The 21,625-nt window shown below is 39.4% G+C and overlaps 1 protein-coding gene across 2 annotated transcripts; it reads right to left on the reverse strand.

Moving 5' to 3' along the window:
• Positions 1-615: 615 nt before the first annotated feature.
• Positions 616-13,576, reverse strand: GHITM (growth hormone inducible transmembrane protein). 2 transcript variants are annotated; one of them, XM_054521818.2, is made up of 9 exons: positions 13,461-13,573; positions 11,495-11,662; positions 10,368-10,467; positions 9,011-9,122; positions 8,111-8,252; positions 4,970-5,078; positions 3,550-3,738; positions 2,909-3,080; positions 616-1,531 (listed from the first exon to the last, which is right to left on the reverse strand). In XM_054521818.2, the coding sequence occupies exons 2-9, from the start codon at positions 11,621-11,623 to the stop codon at positions 1,447-1,449; spliced, it is 1,038 nt and encodes a 345-aa protein (XP_054377793.1). In that variant the 5' UTR covers positions 11,624-11,662; positions 13,461-13,573; the 3' UTR covers positions 616-1,446.
• Positions 13,577-21,625: the final 8,049 nt, after the last annotated feature.

Below are 21,625 nucleotides of genomic sequence, written 5' to 3' on the forward strand. Positions count from 1 at the left end.
TCACACTGCACTATACTACACTGGCAAGAAATTAAGTTGCTTTCTTGAACAAATCCCTATTCAAATGGCATGCATATGATTCACCTGGAAAAATTAGACCAATCAACATCTGGCTAAAACTTTTGTTTCAGAAATAAGCCTCCCATGTACTCTGAGATGATTAATAGTATTTCTGGATTACTGTAATAAACATTTGTCAAAAAGAGCAATCACCTCAGTCATCATAGACTTCTTTCCCTTCATTAAAGACTTCTAAAAGTAACTCTTCTGTATCAAAAAACTTACAAATGTCTCAAGAAAGTAATGGTGTAGCAGTGTAAGAGAAGTAAAATTCTGCTAGGGGAAACTAATGAAGCATTTTCCTCATTACACTTTTGGGTTGATATATTTCATTAAGACAGAACTAGTTCTGTTTTGCTTTGCTTTTTAGTGCTTAGTCTGAGAGGCAATGCAAGAAACCAAAAGTCTTAGGAGAAAAACTGCTTTCATAATTTCGAGTGTAAGCCACAAAGAAGCTTTTCTATAAAGGCTTGAAAGCTTGAAGAGGTGACAAGAGCAAGCTGTATTCAATTAGACAGTTCAATATATATGCAAAAATAAAAAAACACTTAGCAATCATGAGTATACTGTTTGTATTCTGGAAAAAGCAACATATTTCATGCTTTGAATATTTTCTCTTGAGAATAGTTTTAAAGTTATTTCCTTTTGTAACATTCAAAAGTAAAACACACATATATAATTCCATCAAGGATTCTCTGTATGATTAACATTCTGTACAAGTGAAACATGACCACATCTATATTGGAAAGAGAGCACTGCGAAGCAACAGCAGGAGAATGCATCACCTGTGTCTGTTTCAGGATGAACAGTTTTGTTAAGTTCAGCAGATGAATGTAACAATGAAGACTTGTTTCCAAATACCCAGATGTTTCTTACTGGATACTCACTAATCAATAACACAAGTGCTAAGTCCTAAGTATTTAAAAAAACAAAAGACTGCAGGTGACTCCTTCTCTCTGGTCCCTTTACCAAAGCTCCAAATCACTTATGACATTAATTACAATATTCTGCACTCCAAAAAAATATGCAAACACAGGTTTGCTAAATTTTACTTACTCAGCAAACCTACTAAATTTTAAAGTAGAAAAAACACTTACATTCTCATGACACAAACTTTAGCTTTCACATTCACTAAAACATTTTAAAATCACTCAAACATGAGAATTGAAAATGTGTGTGCTTATTTGGGAGAGGATTACTGCATTTATTCTCCAGAAAAAAAGGCAGACCTGAGGCATCACATTACTGGAACATTTAAACATGATGACACATTTCTTATCTTCTAAACTTCAACGAAAGCTGCTTGTACAAACTATTTAATGCATATCTGCCCCATTAAACAAGTAAGATGTTTGATGTAGCAGAGAAGCCAGAAGCTGAGTCACTTCATTTCTTTCTGTTGCCTCCAGTTGCCAGCATAGTTGCAACTCGCATAAATATATTTAATGTATCCATGTAGATACCCAGCATCCTAGAAAAGAAAATTATGCCCATTATATATGATGCAATTCTAATAGCGATGTTGAATTCTTAATATAGAAAAGAAGAAAAATACTATTTGTCTTAGTGATATAAAATGGAAATTAAAAATAAGATGTTTAACTGCCAACTAATGAAGTCCTAGACTAGAAAATGGTTAAGGTCTTCCTTTTGGCAGACTCATCTTTTAAATGTTAAACAGCAGTTTAAAAAAATCATTATTTTATTCTCTGACACTCTGCATATATCAACTTGCAAAGAATACTAGGTGGCAGACAATGAAATAATCAAAACAAGACCAAAGAAACACCTTTATTAAAACCTGTTAGACACAAGTCTAGCATTTTTTAATATAAAAGACCCACTTCACCCCTCTAAAGAAAACTTCTACAAATCTGTAAGCTTTACAGCAACTTTTTCTTCCCCCTAAGCCATTACATTAAGTTTTATTTTTAGATAAAATCAAATTACTTTAAAAAAATGTGACAGACACAATGAAACTCAAGAAAATTGTTTAAATAAAATAACCCACTTTGGTAGACTCCAAGAAAAAAGAAAAAAACATAATAACACTTAATACCAACTAAAGTTGCATATCTCTGAAACTAGAATCTTTATACTGAAGAATTTCTAATTTCTAGAAGTATAAAATAGGCTTTTCTATTAAAAATTCCATGTCAATTATATACATTTTCCAATAAATAATACTTGATTAATACATTTCTTCAGTTTTAAAGTCTGCAAAATACACTACCAAAAAAATTAACTGACCAATAAGAGCACATTATTTATTGCACCCTGAGGCTGGCTCACAAAAATAGACAAAATATTCTGATAATGGAATGAATACCTAAGTATTACACTAAGTTGCAATAAAATCAAGAGGTTTTTTGGATAGTTTACTAAAGAGAGAACAGACAAAACCACAACAGAAGTAAAACAGGAAATCTGACAAAGCCATTGGTGTGGTTTAGGCTGTGACCCTCCTCCGCCCCCCAAGAAAATATGATAAAATCATAATCCCTGGTACACAGGAGGAGCACCATGTGAAGATGGAGACAGAGACTGGAATGATCCATCTACAAGCCAAGGAACGCCAAGGACTGCCAGCAGTAACAAGAAGCTGAGAGGCAGGGAACAGATTTTCCCTCAGGGCCCTCAGAAGTACAACTCTGCTAACACTTTGATTTTAGATTTCTGGCCTCCAGAACTACAAGAGAATCAAGTTTTGTTTTAAGCCACCCAGTTTGCGATACTTTGTTAACAGTATCCCTAGAAAACTAACACAGCCATAAAACAAAACAGGTCAAATACACACAAGCATCCTTACGTGACAGAGTAACAGTGTTAAGTAAAATGCATTACTTACGAGTTAATGGGATCATATTTTTGAACTCCATACATTGGTGATACTTCTGCACGCTTGATTACTTTCTGGGTATCATACAGAAGGAACATGCTGAAAAGAACTAATCCACCGTACATTGCCACTGAGTAAAGAGTGGCACCAGCCACAGTGGTAGGTGGAAGAAACATAGATCCTGAAATCAAAATGCGAAAACAATTAAGATTTTTTTTAAAAAAGGATTTCCGATACCTGAGTCTATGATTTATATTACTTAAAAAAAAATCTCCTTGGTATACTGTGTAGGTAAGACGACATCTGGGTACACCTACTGTCTAATCTTATTTACATTAGTTCAAAATCCATGATACTCATTCCTCCAATGAGCCACTTGCCCATTTCATAGGAAGGTTCTTGCACCAGAGCAATATTCATGTTCTCCAGACCAACTTTCCCATTTTAGATATGTTTGGTAAAGCCAGTAATAATCATTGACCATGTTGCCATGATTTTTATATGATGCCAGGTAGTAAAATCCAGTCAAATTAGCATAAATCTTTAAAAAATCCTTTAAAATAAATGACTCAATCAATTAGGAAATTAGAGTATTTCAGGTTACAGGAAACTATGCACCAAGAATTAAATGTTAAAACACAGCAGCTTACCCAGTGAGGACACAAAGACGAGACCCAGGCCCACTCCCAGGGGTGCACCCATGTTCAGAAACTTTTCACTGGGCGCACACATGGCCACAGTGGAGAGGCCTCCCACAATGCCAGCTGTGTACCATGCAGCTCTGATGAGAAGAGGACCCCCTAATATTGTCAGAGGAGCCACCACTGCACCCATCACACCTGAAGAAAGAGCAAGTGCTCATTAAGTATTTACTAAATAACAAGCAAAAGGAAAAATACCATTTCTAACTTGCCACTTTATATTACACCTTACTGTTTAAGCACTATGATTCAAAAAGTTCTGCCTTTAGATAATACTACCCCCACCAAATTCTACAACCCAAACTGGTGACTACTCAAATTCTATATCACAACATTAACACTATTCCTAATCAATCACACTCACAAGCAAACACTAATCTACTTATTTAGTAACCATCAAATTCCATGTAGCTATTTGAATCTGAGCTTACCACTAGTTTCTACAACATTCATGTAATAATTGAGATAAACAAGCTTAAAACAAATAACTCAAGGTCAAACCTACTGCTGTCAAAAGGGAAAGCATATGATGATAAACTTAAAATGTGGGAACTTCTAAGACAGACACTGCTGTTTCTTTACGTAATAAGGACTGCTAACAGCTTATAAATAAGTAATTTTAGTTGTCAGATATTTATAAACAATTTCATAAAAATTACAGTAAAAAATTTACCAGTAATTCAACAAAGGTAAATGGAACTCCTTAATTGAAAAAAAACTTAGATAATGCATTATTTCAGTGCTAAGCAGAGTAAGTTACCTTTTCCTTAAATGTCGTTTGCCTCATAGACTAGGCACAAAGCTATCTTTACACTGAATTTTCAATACTAGTTTAAAGAGTAACATTTCTAGATCAAGTTATATGGTTAATAAGGTATACTATCTCATGATGATGAATAATTTAAAAATACTTTTTGCTCTAGGCAAAACAGTGGGTGAAATTTCTACACAGAACACTTCTATTAGGACTCCTCTCAGTTTTTTGTATTTCGCAGCAACATTTTTAGCACAACTTTCTCTATCCTCAGTTTTTAATTTTTCTAAACATACCAGACAAAAACAACTCTCAAATGATGCGTACTAGATATAAAACCCTCCTGGTATTGAACAAAATACACAAAAGTAAATCTCTGCATATACTAGACTGTCAGAAGACACAAGTTTCGTATTGAAGAAGTCCATGGTCTTAGTAGCAAAATCAACTTTTCAAAGCAAAGGTCTGGCAATAATGCAGCCAGTAATGACTGCAGAAAACAGTGTTTTCTAAACATGAGGTTTAAATTCCATGTAGGTCATTTACAACTGTGAAGAGACACCCAAAAAAGGTAGTAGTCAAGGTTGTCTCATAACAATTTAAAACAGAACATACCAGAATGTAGCAACCATGCAAGATGCTTTGGGCCTGGGCTCTGGTCATATGGTATTGATCGTACCAGCATTCCAGCTCCAACCATGGCTGCAAAGGTCACACCAATTGTCTGAAAGACAAGTACTATTAAGAAAAACTGATCCTTATATGAAAACAAAGCAGAAACCCACAGGTTTGAAGTACAATTAGTTACTTCTAATAAACTAGTTGTAAAAATATTAAAGATAATAAATCAAAGCTTAAGGCCAGGTGTGGTGGCTCACGCCTGCAATCCCAGCACTTTGGGAGGCTGGGGCGGGTGGATCACCTGAGTTCAGGAGTTTGAGACCAGCCTGGCTAACTGGTGAAACCCCATCTCCACTACAAATACAAAAACTAGCCAGGCGCAGTGGTGCGCGCCTGTAGTCCCAGCTACTTGGGAGGCTGAGTGAGGCAGGAAAATCACTTGAACCCGGGAGGTGGAGGTTGCAATGAGGCAAGATCGTGCCACTGCACTCTAGCCTGGGCGACAGAGTGAGACTCCATCTCAAAAAAAAAAAAAAAAAAAAAAATCAAAGCTTTAATTTTTCTGGCACATTAAAAGCTCTGGGTTTATTTCAGAGTTTTGGCTAAGTTAGCACGAGTGCCCCCTACTGCCATATATGAGGTTTTGCAGACAGCTTCAAATGCATGTCTTAAGCTTGGACTGGCAACACATCTTTTAACAATTTTATTCTTGTTGGACAGAGGTGAAACAAAAACCCTTTAGAGATCCCAAGATAATTAACTCTTAATTAAAAAATATATTTTTGTATAGCACAAACAGCATTTTCTTTAAAATCAATAATGCTTACAAATTAGTAATTTAAAAAAATATATATACAGCACATCACTTTGAATTCCGTATTTGCTAAATGAAGACTTGAAAAATAGAAAGTAGATTATCACAGCACATGGAAAAGAAAAATGAGAAATAAGATTCTACACTTCTACCCTTCCAGGTTTATGGCTAATTTGGTCCTCATTCCTTTTCTTTGCCTATCTTAGATTTCCAGTGTTATATTTAAATATTCCTTGTGTACGACAAGAAGAGATGTATTAATATGTAATGGAAAAAAGACGATGCTAATCTCTAAGAAATTTAAATCAGAGATTGCAAACTTGTAGCCCTTGGAATCAGGCCACAGATGTTTTGTTTGTTAAACTATGTAAAAAAAAAAAAAAAAAAAAGAACATGGTGAACGGTTTTAGTTGAAAAGGCTACTCTAGATGTCAGTAAACTCTAGATGTCAACGATCTCCTGTGTGACACGCTAGGCCTCCTCACTCATCTGTATTATCTGTCTCACCCATGAACATCAAAATATTCAACCTCTAATATAAAGTACAGGTAAACAAAACAGCTGGTTTTGCCAAGAATGGGAAAATCTTAACACGAAAAAGCATACTGAGCTGGGTGCAGTGGTATGCACCTGTAATGTCAGTTACTTGGGAGGCTGAGGTGAAAGGATCACTTGAGCCTGGGAATTCAAGCCAAGCCTAGGCAAACATAGAGATCTAGTCTCTATTTTTAAAAAACATTAAAAAGAAAAGAAAAGCACATCAAGCTCCACTCCACCATTTTCTAATGAGAAATAATTACTACAAACTATTTCACACATCCTCTGTGGACAGCACTTTTGGGATATTTTCTGCAATTAAATTTTTTTAAGATCTTCTATGATCCAGTCTCACTCCAAACTCTGCATTCCAACCATACCGAACTGGCACGGCTGCCAACATGCCCCAAAATTTCAGGCCTCCTTAATTCAATCCATCATGCCTAAGAATATCTCCTTCCATATGGTCGACTTACTGAGGTATTATCTCCTCATCTCAAAAACTTTTTCTAGTAGGTACCCTGGCTGCCCAAGAGCAAGATCAGATACCTCTCCTCAGAAGCACTTGGGACAAACTTTGACATTTTCTCTGTGTCTATGTGTGTGTTTGTATATATATGTCTGTCACACCCAAAAGGTTACATCTTCATCTCTGCAGCACTCGTCTTTGGCTTTCCTGAGTATTTTCTGTATTACTAACAGTGGAAGAGGGTAATCTTTTGTCCAGAAGGGACTGAGGATATGGCCCAAACACAAAACTTCTTTGAAGCCTCATTTTAGGGCCTAAAATTTTAGGTAAATATTGCCATGTTTATTACAAAAGTATTGTTTTAAATTATTTGCTTTTGATTAAAACTGACATCCCCAGTGAGAACATTCTGTGCCTTTGTGAACCTCTGGGCTGGGAGATTCACGACATCTATGTGAAAAGCATGATCCTAAGAATATATAAATGTCCAAATGGCTGCTACTGTAAATGGTTATCCTTTAGTAAAGTACAACACAGTGAAAATATTATGGTTTTGGTCCCTATGTAAGGAATCAGTGTTACATGAACTCTCCTTCCCCTCCAGTCTCACACTCTGCTCTAGTTCAGGTTCTTATCAATAACAAGGGCTCCAGAGAAACTGATTAAATATAAAATCTTCTATGAGGTCAAGAATCTTAGGAATAATAGTAGCAGCACTATTCTGCTCTTAACTGCATAGGCATTTCCCTCTGACTTCTAAGATGATTTTGCATTTGCTTTATTTTTTTAGTAAACTGCCACAAATTAGAGGCTGTCTGATATCTGCTGCTAGACAAGAATGCTGTCCCTGTAAGTTTGATTTCTAACTCCTCTGGTATTATTCGAATACATGTTTAATAAAGAATAATAGCTGACCTACCTAGAATGAACTTCCTACTTTTATCTCAGCTGCACTAATACAGGTTGAGTATCCCTCATCAGAAATGTCTGGGACCAGAAGTGTTTCAGACTTCAGATTTCGGACTATTTATCACTACACTTCATTGTTGTTAGGGTTCAGGATCCCTAATCCATAAACCCAAAATGTGAAATGCTACAATTTTCTTTGAGCATCACGTTGACACTACAAATGTTTTGGATTTTGGAGCATTTCTAGATTTTAAATTAGGGATGCTCAACCTGTAATTCATACATTATTTGAACAAAAACTTGTTCAATACAGTATTCTTTCCATTTAATAAGCCTTCCCTCCAATATATTTTATCTAATCTTTTGATCTTTAGATGAAAAAGGAAAACAAAAACTGATGACTTACCACCCAAGAGCCTCTCATCATGAAGTTCATGAGAACAGGCGTTCTGCTGATTGCTATGGCAGACAAAGCTGTTAAACCAATACTCCCTGCTAAGTACATATAGGTGGAATGAATTCTATCCTTGACATACTGAGGCCAAATTCTGTAAGAAACATGACATGATTAATTTATGAAATTACGGATTTGTTTTCTGGTTGAGTCACACACTAGCTGGGTGACCTTGGGATTAATCATTTTACACTTTAAATGTTATTCACTTCATTTATCATGGAAATAATTATGATAATTATGCATACTTGGGAGTTACTGTAAGGACTAAACGAGATAAAACATACAAGCACATAAAAAAACAACATATTTTTGGCTGGGTGCGGTAGCTCATGCCTGTAATCCCAGCACTTTGGGAGGCTGAGGTGGGTGGATCACCTGAGGTCAGGAGATCGAGACCAGCCTGGCCAACATGGTAAAACCCCTTTGCTACTAAAAATACAAAAAACAGCCGGGCGTGGTAGCGTGTGCCTGTAATCCCACCTACTCAGGAGCCTGAAGCAGGAGAATTGCCAGAACCCAGGAGGCGGAGGTTGCAGTGAGCCAAGATCACGCCACTGCACCCCAGCCTGGGCGATACAGCAAGACTCCCTCTCTCAAAACAAAAAACAAAAAACAAAAAACATATTTTCTCTTTGCTTAAACACATATAACCTTGCTAAAAGATTTTTATTTAGATTTGAATGAATAAATGTCAAAGAAGCAAAAAGAGATTCTCTATTTGTGTGTATACACAAAGACTAGACACAAAACATTCCAAAGTGACTAAAGATAGGAATGAGAAGAAAATTGGAATTTTTGTTTTAAGGCTGGAGTTGTTTAGGAACAGTTTACTTAAAACGATTTACTTACACAGCCTTTTCAATAGCTCCAATCTCATTAGACAGTCCTAAGCCATAGTAGCATAATGCTCCAAGACCAACAGCAGCCCCTCCAGCAACAAACCATCTTCCCATCTGATCAACTGCAGAACACAGAAGGAAATGCAGGTTAGTACTGGCACGTCTGGACAAAGCCTTTAAAATATTTATGAAGGGAATCAAATCATGTACCATATTTAATAGAAGCCATAATCAGTGCATATGGGGTACAGAAATTGTCTCAATGTTAGGTAACCAGTAGAAAAAAACACTCCTGAAACAAAGGTATAAAAATCAGTACAAAAAAGAAAGGATCAGGCTTGGTGAATCTTCAACCTCACTCCAACAATATTTGAGGGAGCAGTATACCTGTAGATGTGGAGCTACTTCTGTGATACATATTATTTTACTAATAAGAGGTTGAAGTATATTCACATGACATTCATGGAAAGCAAAAAATGAGAAGGAAATGTTAACAGTCATACCATACTGCATGGTATTAATACAAATGATGCTTTACGTGGAAATCAAGAAAAAAGAGAAAGAAAATATAATCAGTGTTTATGCAGCAGAATCAAGTGAGAGGAGGCTCCCGTTTTAGGGTACTGAGAGACAACTAATCAACTCTAACTCAATAGAGGTATTCATAAAGGGCATCTTATTCTTTTAGTCTAATTCGTTTACTAAGAATATTACTAGGCTGTCACTACATAATTTGCATGATTTGGTCTCTAGGGTCAAATCAGAAAGAAATGACCTGGAGGATACTGATTAGGGCTCTCTCCCACTGTAAAGACATTTTGCAAGATTATTAAGGAGCAGCGGTATTCTTTGAATAGCTTTAGGATGATTAACAATCTAGTTTCTGAACTTGCAAAGTTGATATCCAAATTGAACCAAACTGGCAATATATTAAAGTACTGCCCTCCTGAGGCCCTATGTGAGCAGTGAGTTAAAGGACTCTTCTTGGACAGCTAGGCTTTTATTAACATCTATGTGTTGGCGATTTATTCTTAATCTGAAACATACACAAATATTATATGCTTGAATGAGGATTCTACACACTTAAAATGAACTTTCTCAACAGAGTATACCTTTTGGACCATGGCATATTAATAATCCTTTTCTTTAAAAAAAAGGAAAGTAAAATTTCCACTGGAAGAAATATGACTGATAACCACTGAATCCAGTGCAAAATACCAATCTTTTCTGGGTCGTCAGATCTCAGAATAACAATGTGGTCTTCCCAGAAAATGCAGAAAATACACATATATTTTTAGGAAGTTGTTCATGGACCTCTTAAAACATATCCATAGATTCTAGGTTAAAAACATAAGACAGTCACCTACTTTTAAATATTTTTTCCATCGATGGTTCCAATGCTGCCTCTTTGAGTTCTTGGCCAGTTCTCCCACGCCGGATCCCAATTCTTGTTTTGGTGGCATATTCCTGACACACACACACACAAAGACACGTACCACCCACAAGAAAATAGAATGTTAATAAAATAAAATGCAAGATCTCTTTACACTAAAAAACTCTAGTTAAAGAAACTTGGTACTTTCTATATACCTAACTTCACTATGGAAATTTATGTGCCAACTTAAAAAACTAAATGTAAAAATAAATAAATAAATGTAGACCTTACCTGTGCTCCACCTTTGGAAGTTAGCAATTCATTATATTATTCTTAGTTTCAATTTCAGAAAAATTGTTTCTTTCACAAACTATAGATTTACATACCTAGAATTGTTATATTTTAATCCTAACCAAATACCAAGATGAGAATCTATTAGCATTTTTAAGATATGCATTCTACAAGCATTATTAGCTGTATTTTGTCATCTGGGATATGGACTCAAGAACGGCGTCTTTCCTTAACACGAAGCCAAGAAGAGGGAAGACTACTACTTCCATTTTGGCTCTTTTTCAACAGTGGAACAGTTAATTTAAAAGAGAAAAAGTCTCCTAGCTTCTGTATATTGTCCTCATTACCTCACACTTCAAACCTTATAATCTGAATGCTAGAAGATAAATCTATAATAAAGATGGGTTTCTTTCTAACCTGACAGATATTATCAATCTCTAAATAAGAGATAAAATAATATATTTAGTAATTTATTAATAAGCTATTGGCCAACTGGTAATGTCCCTGGGTTCTTAAACTTCTGACTATGCTCCAGGATCTCCGTTACACTATATAACCCTCAATCCCTCACAACGTACTCTAAATTTTCTAAATGAGAGACTCCAGAAGCTGTAAGCGAAGACAGAGTTACATAAACTCATTTTCTATTTCATATGGGATAAGGAGGGACCAGAATGATACAAACTAATGGGGAGAAAGAGCTGATTGGGGATATTATCAGGGCTAACTGACGTATAACACACTAAAGGCAGAGCAGCCATACTCTGCCAAAAAGAAAGGGCACAAATGGAAAAAGAAGCAATATAAAAACATTCAGATTATCTTTACCCTGCTAGGTGTTAACAGCCATTGATTCTTCGTGATGGAATTCTTCACAACAGGGGAGGCCTTGGTGAAAGCTGGGTGGAAAACCCTAGAAGGTAGTGTCCGGAGACACACCAGCCTTGCAGCCAACATGGTGGTGGTGCACCAGGTCTACCAAGCAGATCTGAAATGCTAGTTAAAAAAAAGGCAAAACCAACCAAAAAAACATAAATAAAACAACCCACTAACCAATTAAGAGAAGGACATATGAGAGTCAGAGTCAAGGAACAAACAATTTTTTAGTAGAACAGGAAATAAAGCAACCTTTTTAATTTTCAGCGATTAATTCTTTGCCCAACCATCCACTGTAATGCAAGAAACCCATCCCAGAGAACATAGCTGAGGATGGAGGAACAAACTAGGTTTAAGTCTCAGTTTGACCAATCAAAATAGATGACTGCAAAAATTATGTGTAACATAGAATGGCGGTTAATAACTGGACGTGATTACAGAGTCTGTGATGGCTTTTACAAATGTAGTTTTGGCTGAAGATTTATACCAGCATCCAGTGGGAAAATTTAAAAGAATCTACATAACTTTTGGGCAGAGGAATAGTGTCATCCAAAGAAGACATGAATAGCTTTTCAAGGTTATACTGCATTACAAAGCTAAAAGGTATTAAAAGAAGCCAACTATACGAATTTCAGCTAATCATACCAAATATTACTTTCCTTCAACATAAGATATAAAAATATTCTAAGTTAACCTATTCTATATGTCCTACTATAATGCGTAAAGGACATTTAGTCTTTCAAAGTAAACAAGTAAACTCAGTTACCAACCAGGTTTCCCTTACATTAGACTCCCTCAATGGTGTCTTCAAAAGAAAAGCATGCTAAAAACTGGATTATCTTAGCTCCAGGGCATATTATACTAGATGGGTGGTCAACCAGAAGTCAGCAGATAGTGTTTCTGTAATGCTAAGGTGAGGTGACTACGATAGGTCAGAATGAAATGACAAGTGTAAACCAACTGGGGCTACTACCAGCTCATCTCTGCCAATGATTTGTAGTGAATTTTAAGCAAATGATATCCTTCTGGGTCCATTTCCCCATCTGTAACATAACGATTCCGTGTTCAGACTACAGTGTTGACCCTTAGACTACCTGCTTGAAAGTGCCCCGGACGCATCTTAAAATGTAGGCTCCTGGGTCTTTCTTTGCTCCTAATGATTCTACCTCTAGGAATAAGACCAAGAATATGTGTTTTAACGAACACTCCAAAAGCTAAGAACTATTGCTTTAAGATACCCGAGCGTCCTCCGAGCTCTGCAACTGAACTATTAAGGGTCTTAAAATTCGGCACCCGGCCTTTGGGAAAACACCCAGCGCTTTTGGAACTTTCGTGCCATTACATCATCTCAACCTATGGCTGTCCTGTATCTTCCCCAGTACTCAGTCCACTGGTTGGGGCCGAAGAGATCCAGCTCAGAGTGACCTCCATGTGGCGTAACAGCCCACAGTGGGAATCCCGCTTCTGACACGTTAGAAGTGACCTTGTGAGGAGTGTGGATCTCTAAGACTCAGATGTCGTTGCTATAAAATGGGGAAAATACTACCGACCCTAATCCAACGGCTTATGCCTTCGTGAGCATTGATGAGTTTGGGTGCATGGTCCCCGAGAAAGTTCACCCAGCCCGCTAGATTCGGATAAGAACCCGGCAGCAAACCTCCCTGTCAACCCACAACACCTCTGCCCCTGCCCCAGGTGCCGCTACCAGCGCAGCGGCTGTACGGCCTCCCCGCAAGGATGACTCAGCACCCTGTTGCCCGAGAACAGAAGCACAGCTACACTGAGCCCTTGCCCGCCTGACCAGGGCCTTGTGGCCGCTGGCCTCTCCACCAGGTCACCCACAGGACTGCGACCCCAACGCGCAGGCCGGCCCTGACGCAGCCAGCAGCACCGCTGCTTCCAGCCCTTCCCCCCGCACCCAGCGGTCCTGTGAGGGCGGCTGTCAGGACCACCGGGGATCCCGGGCGTCCGCCAGCCAGCCGGAGCAGTACCTCGGTCCCCGGTCACCTTCGCCGCGCACTTTCCCTTCCGGGCCCCCAGCGTCCGCCTGAAAGAGCACAGTTCCTCCGGCGCACTACATGACGCAACATCGAGAGGAGGTAAATAGTACGAGCAGCCAATCACGGGCAGGCCTCTGTCGGAAAAGCGGGCACATTGAGGGAGGCGGGGTTCCGGGTTGCGGAGGCGGGGTTCCGAATTGGTGGGAGGGGGCCAGTTAAGGATTGTTGCAGGGAACGTCATAGTCAGCGTCCATTTTGCGTGTGGGCATGGGAGTCGTCTCGGCCATCTTTGTTTTGGGCAGTGCAGCTGTGTTTTGCTTTTGTTTTAGTCGTTTCACTCGCCGCAGATATAAGAATTATGTAAAAATTGAAAGTAATGTAAGAGTTAAAAATTATTCCGTTTATTCTGTTCCTTTCTTTTTGAAGGCCTTTTTGTCCCTTAATTTATTGTGAGATAAATATCTTTCCAAATGTGTCTGCTTCTGAGCCGAGTCATCCGGTTCCTGGGGTCTCACGCCAAAGGTTAGATGGTGAAATCCAGAAAAGACTTTTTTCTAGATGGTTTTTCCATTGCTTTGTGACTTTCCCGCCCACATTTTCAAGTTTCACCCTAAACCTGTGTAATAGGCCTGATAACAGCCGCTTCTGCCTCGCACCCGGGGTTGCTCTGAGGCCTAAGATGTTTCCATTGCACGTAATTTGATAGGTGAAGAGCTAGTTGTGGAATATGCGAGGGAGTTACTTTCTTTTTCACTCTCCCTCTATTTCAACAAATATTTACTGAATGCTCAACTTGGTACCAAGCTCTGTTCTAGAAATATATACAAATAAATCAGCCGGGCGTAGTGGCTCAAGCCTGTAATCCCAGTACTTTGGGAGGCCGCGGCGAGTGGATCACTTGAGGTTAGGAGTTCGAGACCAGCCTGGCCAACATGGTGAAACCCTGTCTCTACTAAAAATACAAAAATTTGCCGGGCGTGATTGGTGTCTGTAATCTAAGCTATTTGGGAAGCTAAGGCAAGAGAATCACTTGAACGCGGGAGGTAGAGGTTGCAGTGAGCCCAGATCCCACCACTGCACTCCAGCCTGGGCGATAGAGGGAGATTCAGTCTCAAAAAAAAAAAGAAACCGAAAAAACAAAAACAAAAAAAGAACACATGAATTAAACTCGTGCGTGCTACCACTATTTTAACAAAATAAAGTCCTTGCTCTGTGGCTTTACTTTCTGGTAGAGACCGAACATAGAAAAAATATAGTGTTGTGATAACTTAATACCATGAAGAAAGAGCAGGTTAAAACCCTGAAAGGGTGATAAGGTGATTAACAACATGCAAAATTCATGAACCTTTATCTCCTAAGCAGTAGTTAATTGTGATTTATGATTCCTAATCATGTAAACCTTGACAAATATAAAGACTTGCCTTCTATGTGGATAATAAAAGAGTCTGGCAGCAACACGATTCTTATCTCTTTACACTGAAAATGGCAGGAAAACACTAGAGAAATCTCACGAAACTGAACAGATCAAGCATGATCAATTTAATTTTTATTTTGATCTATGCCCAATTTTATTAGCTAGCAAATAGGTTTTCTGTTTGGCTCCTTCAGTGATAGTCTTTTTTTCTAGAGCTTCTGTTATCAGCAAAGAGAAAGGATTTACAACACAGTACCAGAATAAAGATCTTAAAGTCAATGACTCAAGATTTCTTCAAGATTCCTATTAAAGCGTATTCTCTCCATATTGGAAGAAAAATGTCTGATTTCATATTTTCCTTTCTCAAGTAAAGGGCTTGTGTTGTTGTTTCCACAGGGGTCAAATATTTTGAAGCAGGGGAGGAATCTGGTCATATCATTGGGAAATACATGCTCTTGTGGCAGTGTAGGAAGGGAGAGGTTCCATGGACCAGGAGACCAATTAGGAATTTATTGTAGTTGTTCAACCAAATGGCGATAAAGGCTAGAATTAAGCCAGTAGAAAGACACAGAGGGGTTTATGACAGAGATATATTGCTGAAGTGGAGTTTGCAGGATTGAATGATCGATCAAATATAGCTGATAAGAATGAGGAAGGCTCCCTGAGTAATCCTGAATTGGGTGGATAATTATATCATTAATTTAGCAATAGGATACAGGGAGAGATACAAGTGAGGGGAAGTAGATACATAAAACTTAGTTTGAAGTGTTAAATTGTTAAGTTCTCTGCATCTAAGGTCTTAGAGTGTAGAAGAGAGAAAAGGACAAGCCGGGAATGGTGGCACATGCATGTAGTCCCAGTTACTGGGGAGGTAGCCCAGGAGCTTAAGGCCAGCCTGGGCAACATAGGGTGATGCTGTCTTTATAAATAAATAAGTAGGCTGGGTGTGGTGGTTCACGCCTGTAATCCCAGCACTTTGGAAGGCCGAGGCGGGCAGATCACAAGGTCAGGAGATCGAGACCATCCTGGCTAACATGGTGAAACTCCATCTGTACTAAAAATACCAAAAAAAAAAAAAAAAAAATTAGCAGGGCATGGCGGTGGGCACCTGTAGTCCCAGCTGCTCGGGAGGCTGAGGCAGGAGAATGGCATGAACCCGGGAGGTGGAGCTTGCAGTGAGCCGAGATTGTGCCACTGCATTCCAGCCTGGGCAATAGAGTGAGACTCCGCCTCAAAAAAATGAAAAATAAAAAGTAAAAGAATAAATAAGTAAATAAAAAGGAAAAGATATGATTAGTAAATTCCAGTACTATATATATGTCACGGTTTTTATTACAGGCTGCTGATGAATTCCTTATTCTCCGCTTGCTGGCCAAGTGAGATATGCTGCGTTATAGTGGAGAAAACTCACAGACAAGGACAAAAGATAAAATACTTTATTTACTTTCAGTTAAAATAAATGCTGTCACCTTGCCCTACTATGCTTTCCCATCAGAAGATGTGGTATGAGTGCAACAGAGTTGGAAAGGGAGTTTGCTGGGGCTTTAACCTCTGCCCTCCCTGATGGAGTCTCCCAACAAAGGGAAGGTGCTTCTTCCTGAAAGGTTGCAGATGTTTCTGAATGTAGGGACCAATTGGCACCTGCTTCTCATGTGGTTGCTAAGTGGCAGACAACAGAGCAGGTAGGAAAGTTACAAGATCTTCCCCATCTTGGCCTTGTTTTCCTTTGGAATCCCCAAGGCCTAGATAAACACAAGAATGTGATTGTGAGCATGCACCTGCTTGTCTGCACCCTTCGAGATGCTGCTCAGTAGTGAGGCGACACTAGAAGTATGTGTGGGTGAGATGCCCAGATGGGCACCAACAGACCACTTAGTGTATGACAAGGCAGAGCCATTTGACTCTGCTTCGGTGAGAGATCAAACTGTGCCAACTTCAGAAGTTATATCCTGCCAGCCATAGAAAGACAATGAAGCCATGGGGACTACTCCGTTTAGATTTTGCTGAACGGCAGCTGCATGACAATGCAATGACTAAGAGGTAGAGTGGAAGGACAGAGAAGCTACACTTTTCCCCTCCTGTTTAATGTAAATGTTTCTAATCCAGGTGGGGCCCAGGATAGGAGAAATGACTTTGAACTCCAATGTGACTGATGGTGATAAATCCTGAAACTGACAGACAAATTGTCAGACTGTTCTGAGCTTGCAAAATGGAATAAATAGGCTGTCTGCTCTAAACTGACTGGGGCCTTGAAAGTGACATCTATGGCAGTTTAAAGAAAAATGTAGCTCAATTTTGCATTCACCTAACTGACAATATATACCCCTCACATATGTGCAACTAAATGCTGTAAGTGGGCCAAAGGACAAGGTCATTAGTGGGGTAGTATCTGTGGATGGACAGACATTGGCAGAAAATTGAGAATAGTGTCGTGCTTTCTGGTCAGGCTTCCAAGAGGAAACCAACACTCAGAAATTGTAGTGGCTTTTCTTAAGAAAAAGGTATTAGGTTGTTCTTGCACTGCTATAAAGAAATACCCGAGGCTGTGTATTTTATAAGAAAAGAGGTTTAATTGGCCCATGGCTCTGCAGGCTATACAGGAAGCATAGTGGCATCTGATTCCGGGGAGGCTTCAGGAAGCTTCCAATCATGGCAGAAGGCAAAGAGGGGCAGGTACATCACATGGCAAAAGGAGGAGCAAGAGAGAGAGGGTTGGCGGGGAAGGGCCACACACTTTTAAATGACCAGATCTCCTGAGAACTCACTATCTCAAGGACAGCACCAAGGGGATAGTGCTAAACCATTCATGAGAAATCCACTCCCATGATCCAGTCACTTCTGTCAAGGCCCCTCCTCCAATAACGGGAATTATAGTTCAACATGAGATTTGGGTGGGGACAAATGTACAAACTATATCAAAAACATAGCAAGGTAAATGGTAGATCTGGGTCTAGAACATGTGATGGAGGCAAAAACTGGTGCTTGAGGGATTAAAAGAATCTCTCTTTTAATATATAATGCATGGATATGCAGACAGCACATGTGCCAGTAAAGCTATGACATTAAGATGTCAAGGGGGAGGGAATCAGGCAAAAACATCTGAAATGAATTCTTAGGGAAGCAATAATAAAAAAAGGCTGAGGAGCACTGGCCTAGAATACAGGATTTCTGTGATTCACTCTGATGTCAGGCTTATCAGAAAAATTTTTGGTGTTACCCTCTATGATTCTATCAGTGAGTTGTTATTTGAGGTGATTTTGTGATCTTGAAGGAAATGAAAATATTTCACCCCCAAATATATTTTCTTGACATCGTTCAAGATGACTATTCAGAAAGGCTGGAAATAAAATAATAGCTAAAAAGCTGTCTTTTGTGGGAGAGATTAGCATTTGTAAAAAAAAGTCTGCATTGATAAAGTCCCGCATTCTCCGAAGGTCTTCTCTTGTCTGGCACCATAAAGGTCTGAAAGAAACATTTACCATCTTTCTCTCTGAAGGCTACCAACTGTGAATTTACATCTGCATAACAGGATCGCTGTTGCTAGCCAACCCTCCTCTTCTCTCTCTGCCATAACCTGTCTTGCCGCTGTAACCTGACTTACCACCATAATGTATTTTTGGCCATACTCTGAGCCCCCATTCTTTCTGTAACCTGGAGACAATGTATAAGCTTTTGTACCCCATTGTGGGGTTGGGGTTATCACTCTGTGATTTCCCCCATACATGTTAACAGACTTGTGTGTCTTTTCTCTATATTAATCTGCCTTTTGTCATCTTATTTTTCAGCAAAACTTCAGAGGGTGAAGGAAGAATCTTCCCTTGGGTCCTACAACCTCTTGATAAATATTCCACAACTATATCCCTTGTGCTTCAGTATCACCTTTCCTTTTCCTTTTCCTTTCCTTTCCTTTTTCTTTCTTTTGAGATGGAGTTTCGTTCTTGTTGCCCAGGCTAGAGTGCAATGGCCTGATCTCGGCTCACTGCAACCTCCACCTCCTGGGTTCAAACAACTCTCAGCTTTCCGAGTAGGCAGGGTTACAGGCATGTGCCACCACGCCCAGCTAATTTTTGTATTTTTAGTAGAGACGGGGTTTCTCCATGTTGGTCAGGCTAGTCTCGAACTCCTGAACTCCAGGTGATCCGCCCACCTTGGCCTCCCAAAGTGCTGGAATTACAGGCATGAGCCACTGTACCTGGCCCCAGTATAATATTTCTAACTACCTTAGGACATCTCTATCTAACATATCTGAGGACATCTCTATCTAGCATATTTGAAACCAAATTATAGCCTGGAATCTGAAATGGATTAGAAAGCATTTATTACTGGGAAATATCTCAAACTCCAAGGGTAGGAAGTACAGCTGGGTACCATAAAGACTCAAGTCAAGAACTGGAAAGTCAGGAAACACAATCCCTGTATCAGCTTTGATTTAATCAGATAATTTGGACTGTTAATATGGAATAAGGAATACATGAGAGAAATAAAACCTTATGTAATTGTGGCAGGATCTGAGGAAGTAAAGATCCAAAATGCATCAGAGAAAATTCACTGACGAGACTTGGTGCTATCAAGGTTGACAGGAAGGTGAGCTGGATGTGGAGTGAGAACAGGCAGGGATGACTTGGAAACCACTAGCACCTCTGAGTCTTTCCCTTATGGCCCTTGATCAATGATGATCAATGGTGAGTATCACCTACTCAGCCTTCCTTCTGCCTCCTAAGTCTTATCAAGTTTCTCTTGCAGCCAACCCTAACTCTGAACCATGTAGGGAGGGATTTTTTTCTTTATTGATCCTGTTTTGTATCTTTTTTTTTGACACGGAGTCTCACTCTGTCACCAGGCTTAGTGTAATGGCATGATCTCAGCTCACTGCAACCTCTGCCTCATGAGTTCAAGCGATTCTCCTGCCTCAGCCTCCTGAGTAGCTGGGACTACAGGTGTGCACCACCATGCCCATCTCATTTTTGTATTTTTAGTAGAGATGGGGTGTCACCATGTTGGCCAGGATGGTCTTGAACTCCTGACATTGTGATCCACCTGCCTTGGCCTCCCAAAGTGCTAGGATTACAGGCGTAAGCCACAGCACCTGGCCCTGTTTTGTATCTTTCTTGCATATAAACTATACCTGTGACTATAATGGCTTCCGAATCCTGTGAGTCCTTCTAGTGAATCTTCAAATCTGGAGTTCATCTTGAAAACCACCGATACAGTAAGACATCACATTAACCTGATTATTGAGAGAGTCCTCTAGTAGGCATATACATGGTACTTAAATATGTCCATATTCTGAGCCAGTTTTTATAAGTCCATTTATACCTCTCTCCCAGATCATCTAATGCCAATCTTGTTTTTTCAAATTCTTACCAGTAGGCCAATCTTGTAGCCACTGTCCAAGAGTCAGTGTAGACCTGTATTTTAGTTCCTATATCCTTTTAGTGCAAATTGAACTTTCAAACGGTCTTTTCTCCTAAGCTCTTACTTCCCCACTGGGAAGACTTATTTTCATCACTGTCTTTCAAGGCTGTCCCTGAGTTAGGGCTGTAATATAGCAACATGCAGACCCAACTATAGGTTAGGCCCATGTCTATGCTCTTAGGTTAACTGGTCACAGAAAAAGGTCCATGAAATCATAGATTTGGGTTGAGAAAAAAGGGGGCAAAGCAGTAATAAAAGGTACTATGAGAGTCTCAGACATTTACCCAAGGAGTTATTTGTGTCCTCAAAAGCTGCTTGAGACTATTCCTGTAAATACTATCTCCATTAACAAAAGCATAATGTTGAGAATGTCCAATCTTATTGATTTGGAGGATCAGGCAACACCCAGTTTATGATCCTGGGTCCTGAAGTCACTTGGATTCCTTGGCCATGTACTCATGACCTCTGCTGCCTTACCAAACAGGTGCCACCTTTTTGCCTTGGCAACTAGATGCCGCAATTATCTCCCAATTAATTTCTCTGGACTTACACTTCATTCCTCGTCACTACCAGTAACAATTTGGGTAACTACGATGGCACCACATGTCTGCAAAAGAGGTGATCTGTCCTCTAATCAAATGTGTGAGCAATTTTAGAATCCTATTTTGAAGGTTTGTCTCCTGGGTACCACTTATTTTGTTAGCATCTGGTAGGAAACAGATGGTACATCAAAAAGAGGCAATTGAAGAATGTCTAACAAAGTCACTATTGACAAATGTGTATGCTGGGATAACAGAAACAAGAAGGGATAGTAAAGCACCCTGGAACTGGCAGCAGTGGGAAGCCATTACCATGTTGGTCCTAGAGGAACAATGGGTGGGAACAGTTAGTGGATCCTGGCAAGGATTGGAGGTATAGGAGAAGGATCACCAAACAGGTGCCATAGCCACCATTCAATCATGGCATGGCAGGATGGGAACCAAAGGGATAAATATTTCAACCTCTCACCCTCTAATTTCCTCCTGATGGCTGAACCCAACTCTAACACAGAAGGAGCTATGACAATACAGTTCCCAGGGGTCAGCCTCCCAGGGACCAGGGTAGGGTGAGAAGTAGATCTCAAGTTTCTCATCTGTTATGGACTGAATTGTGTCCCCCAGAAAACTCATACATTGAAACCTAAACCCCCAATGTGACTGAATTTGGAGATGGGGTCTCCAAGGATGGAATTAAGGTTAAAGGAGATCATAAGGG

This window comes from Pongo abelii, chromosome 8, assembly GCF_028885655.2.
Source record: "Pongo abelii isolate AG06213 chromosome 8, NHGRI_mPonAbe1-v2.0_pri, whole genome shotgun sequence".
Lineage (NCBI taxonomy): Eukaryota > Metazoa > Chordata > Mammalia > Primates > Hominidae > Pongo > Pongo abelii.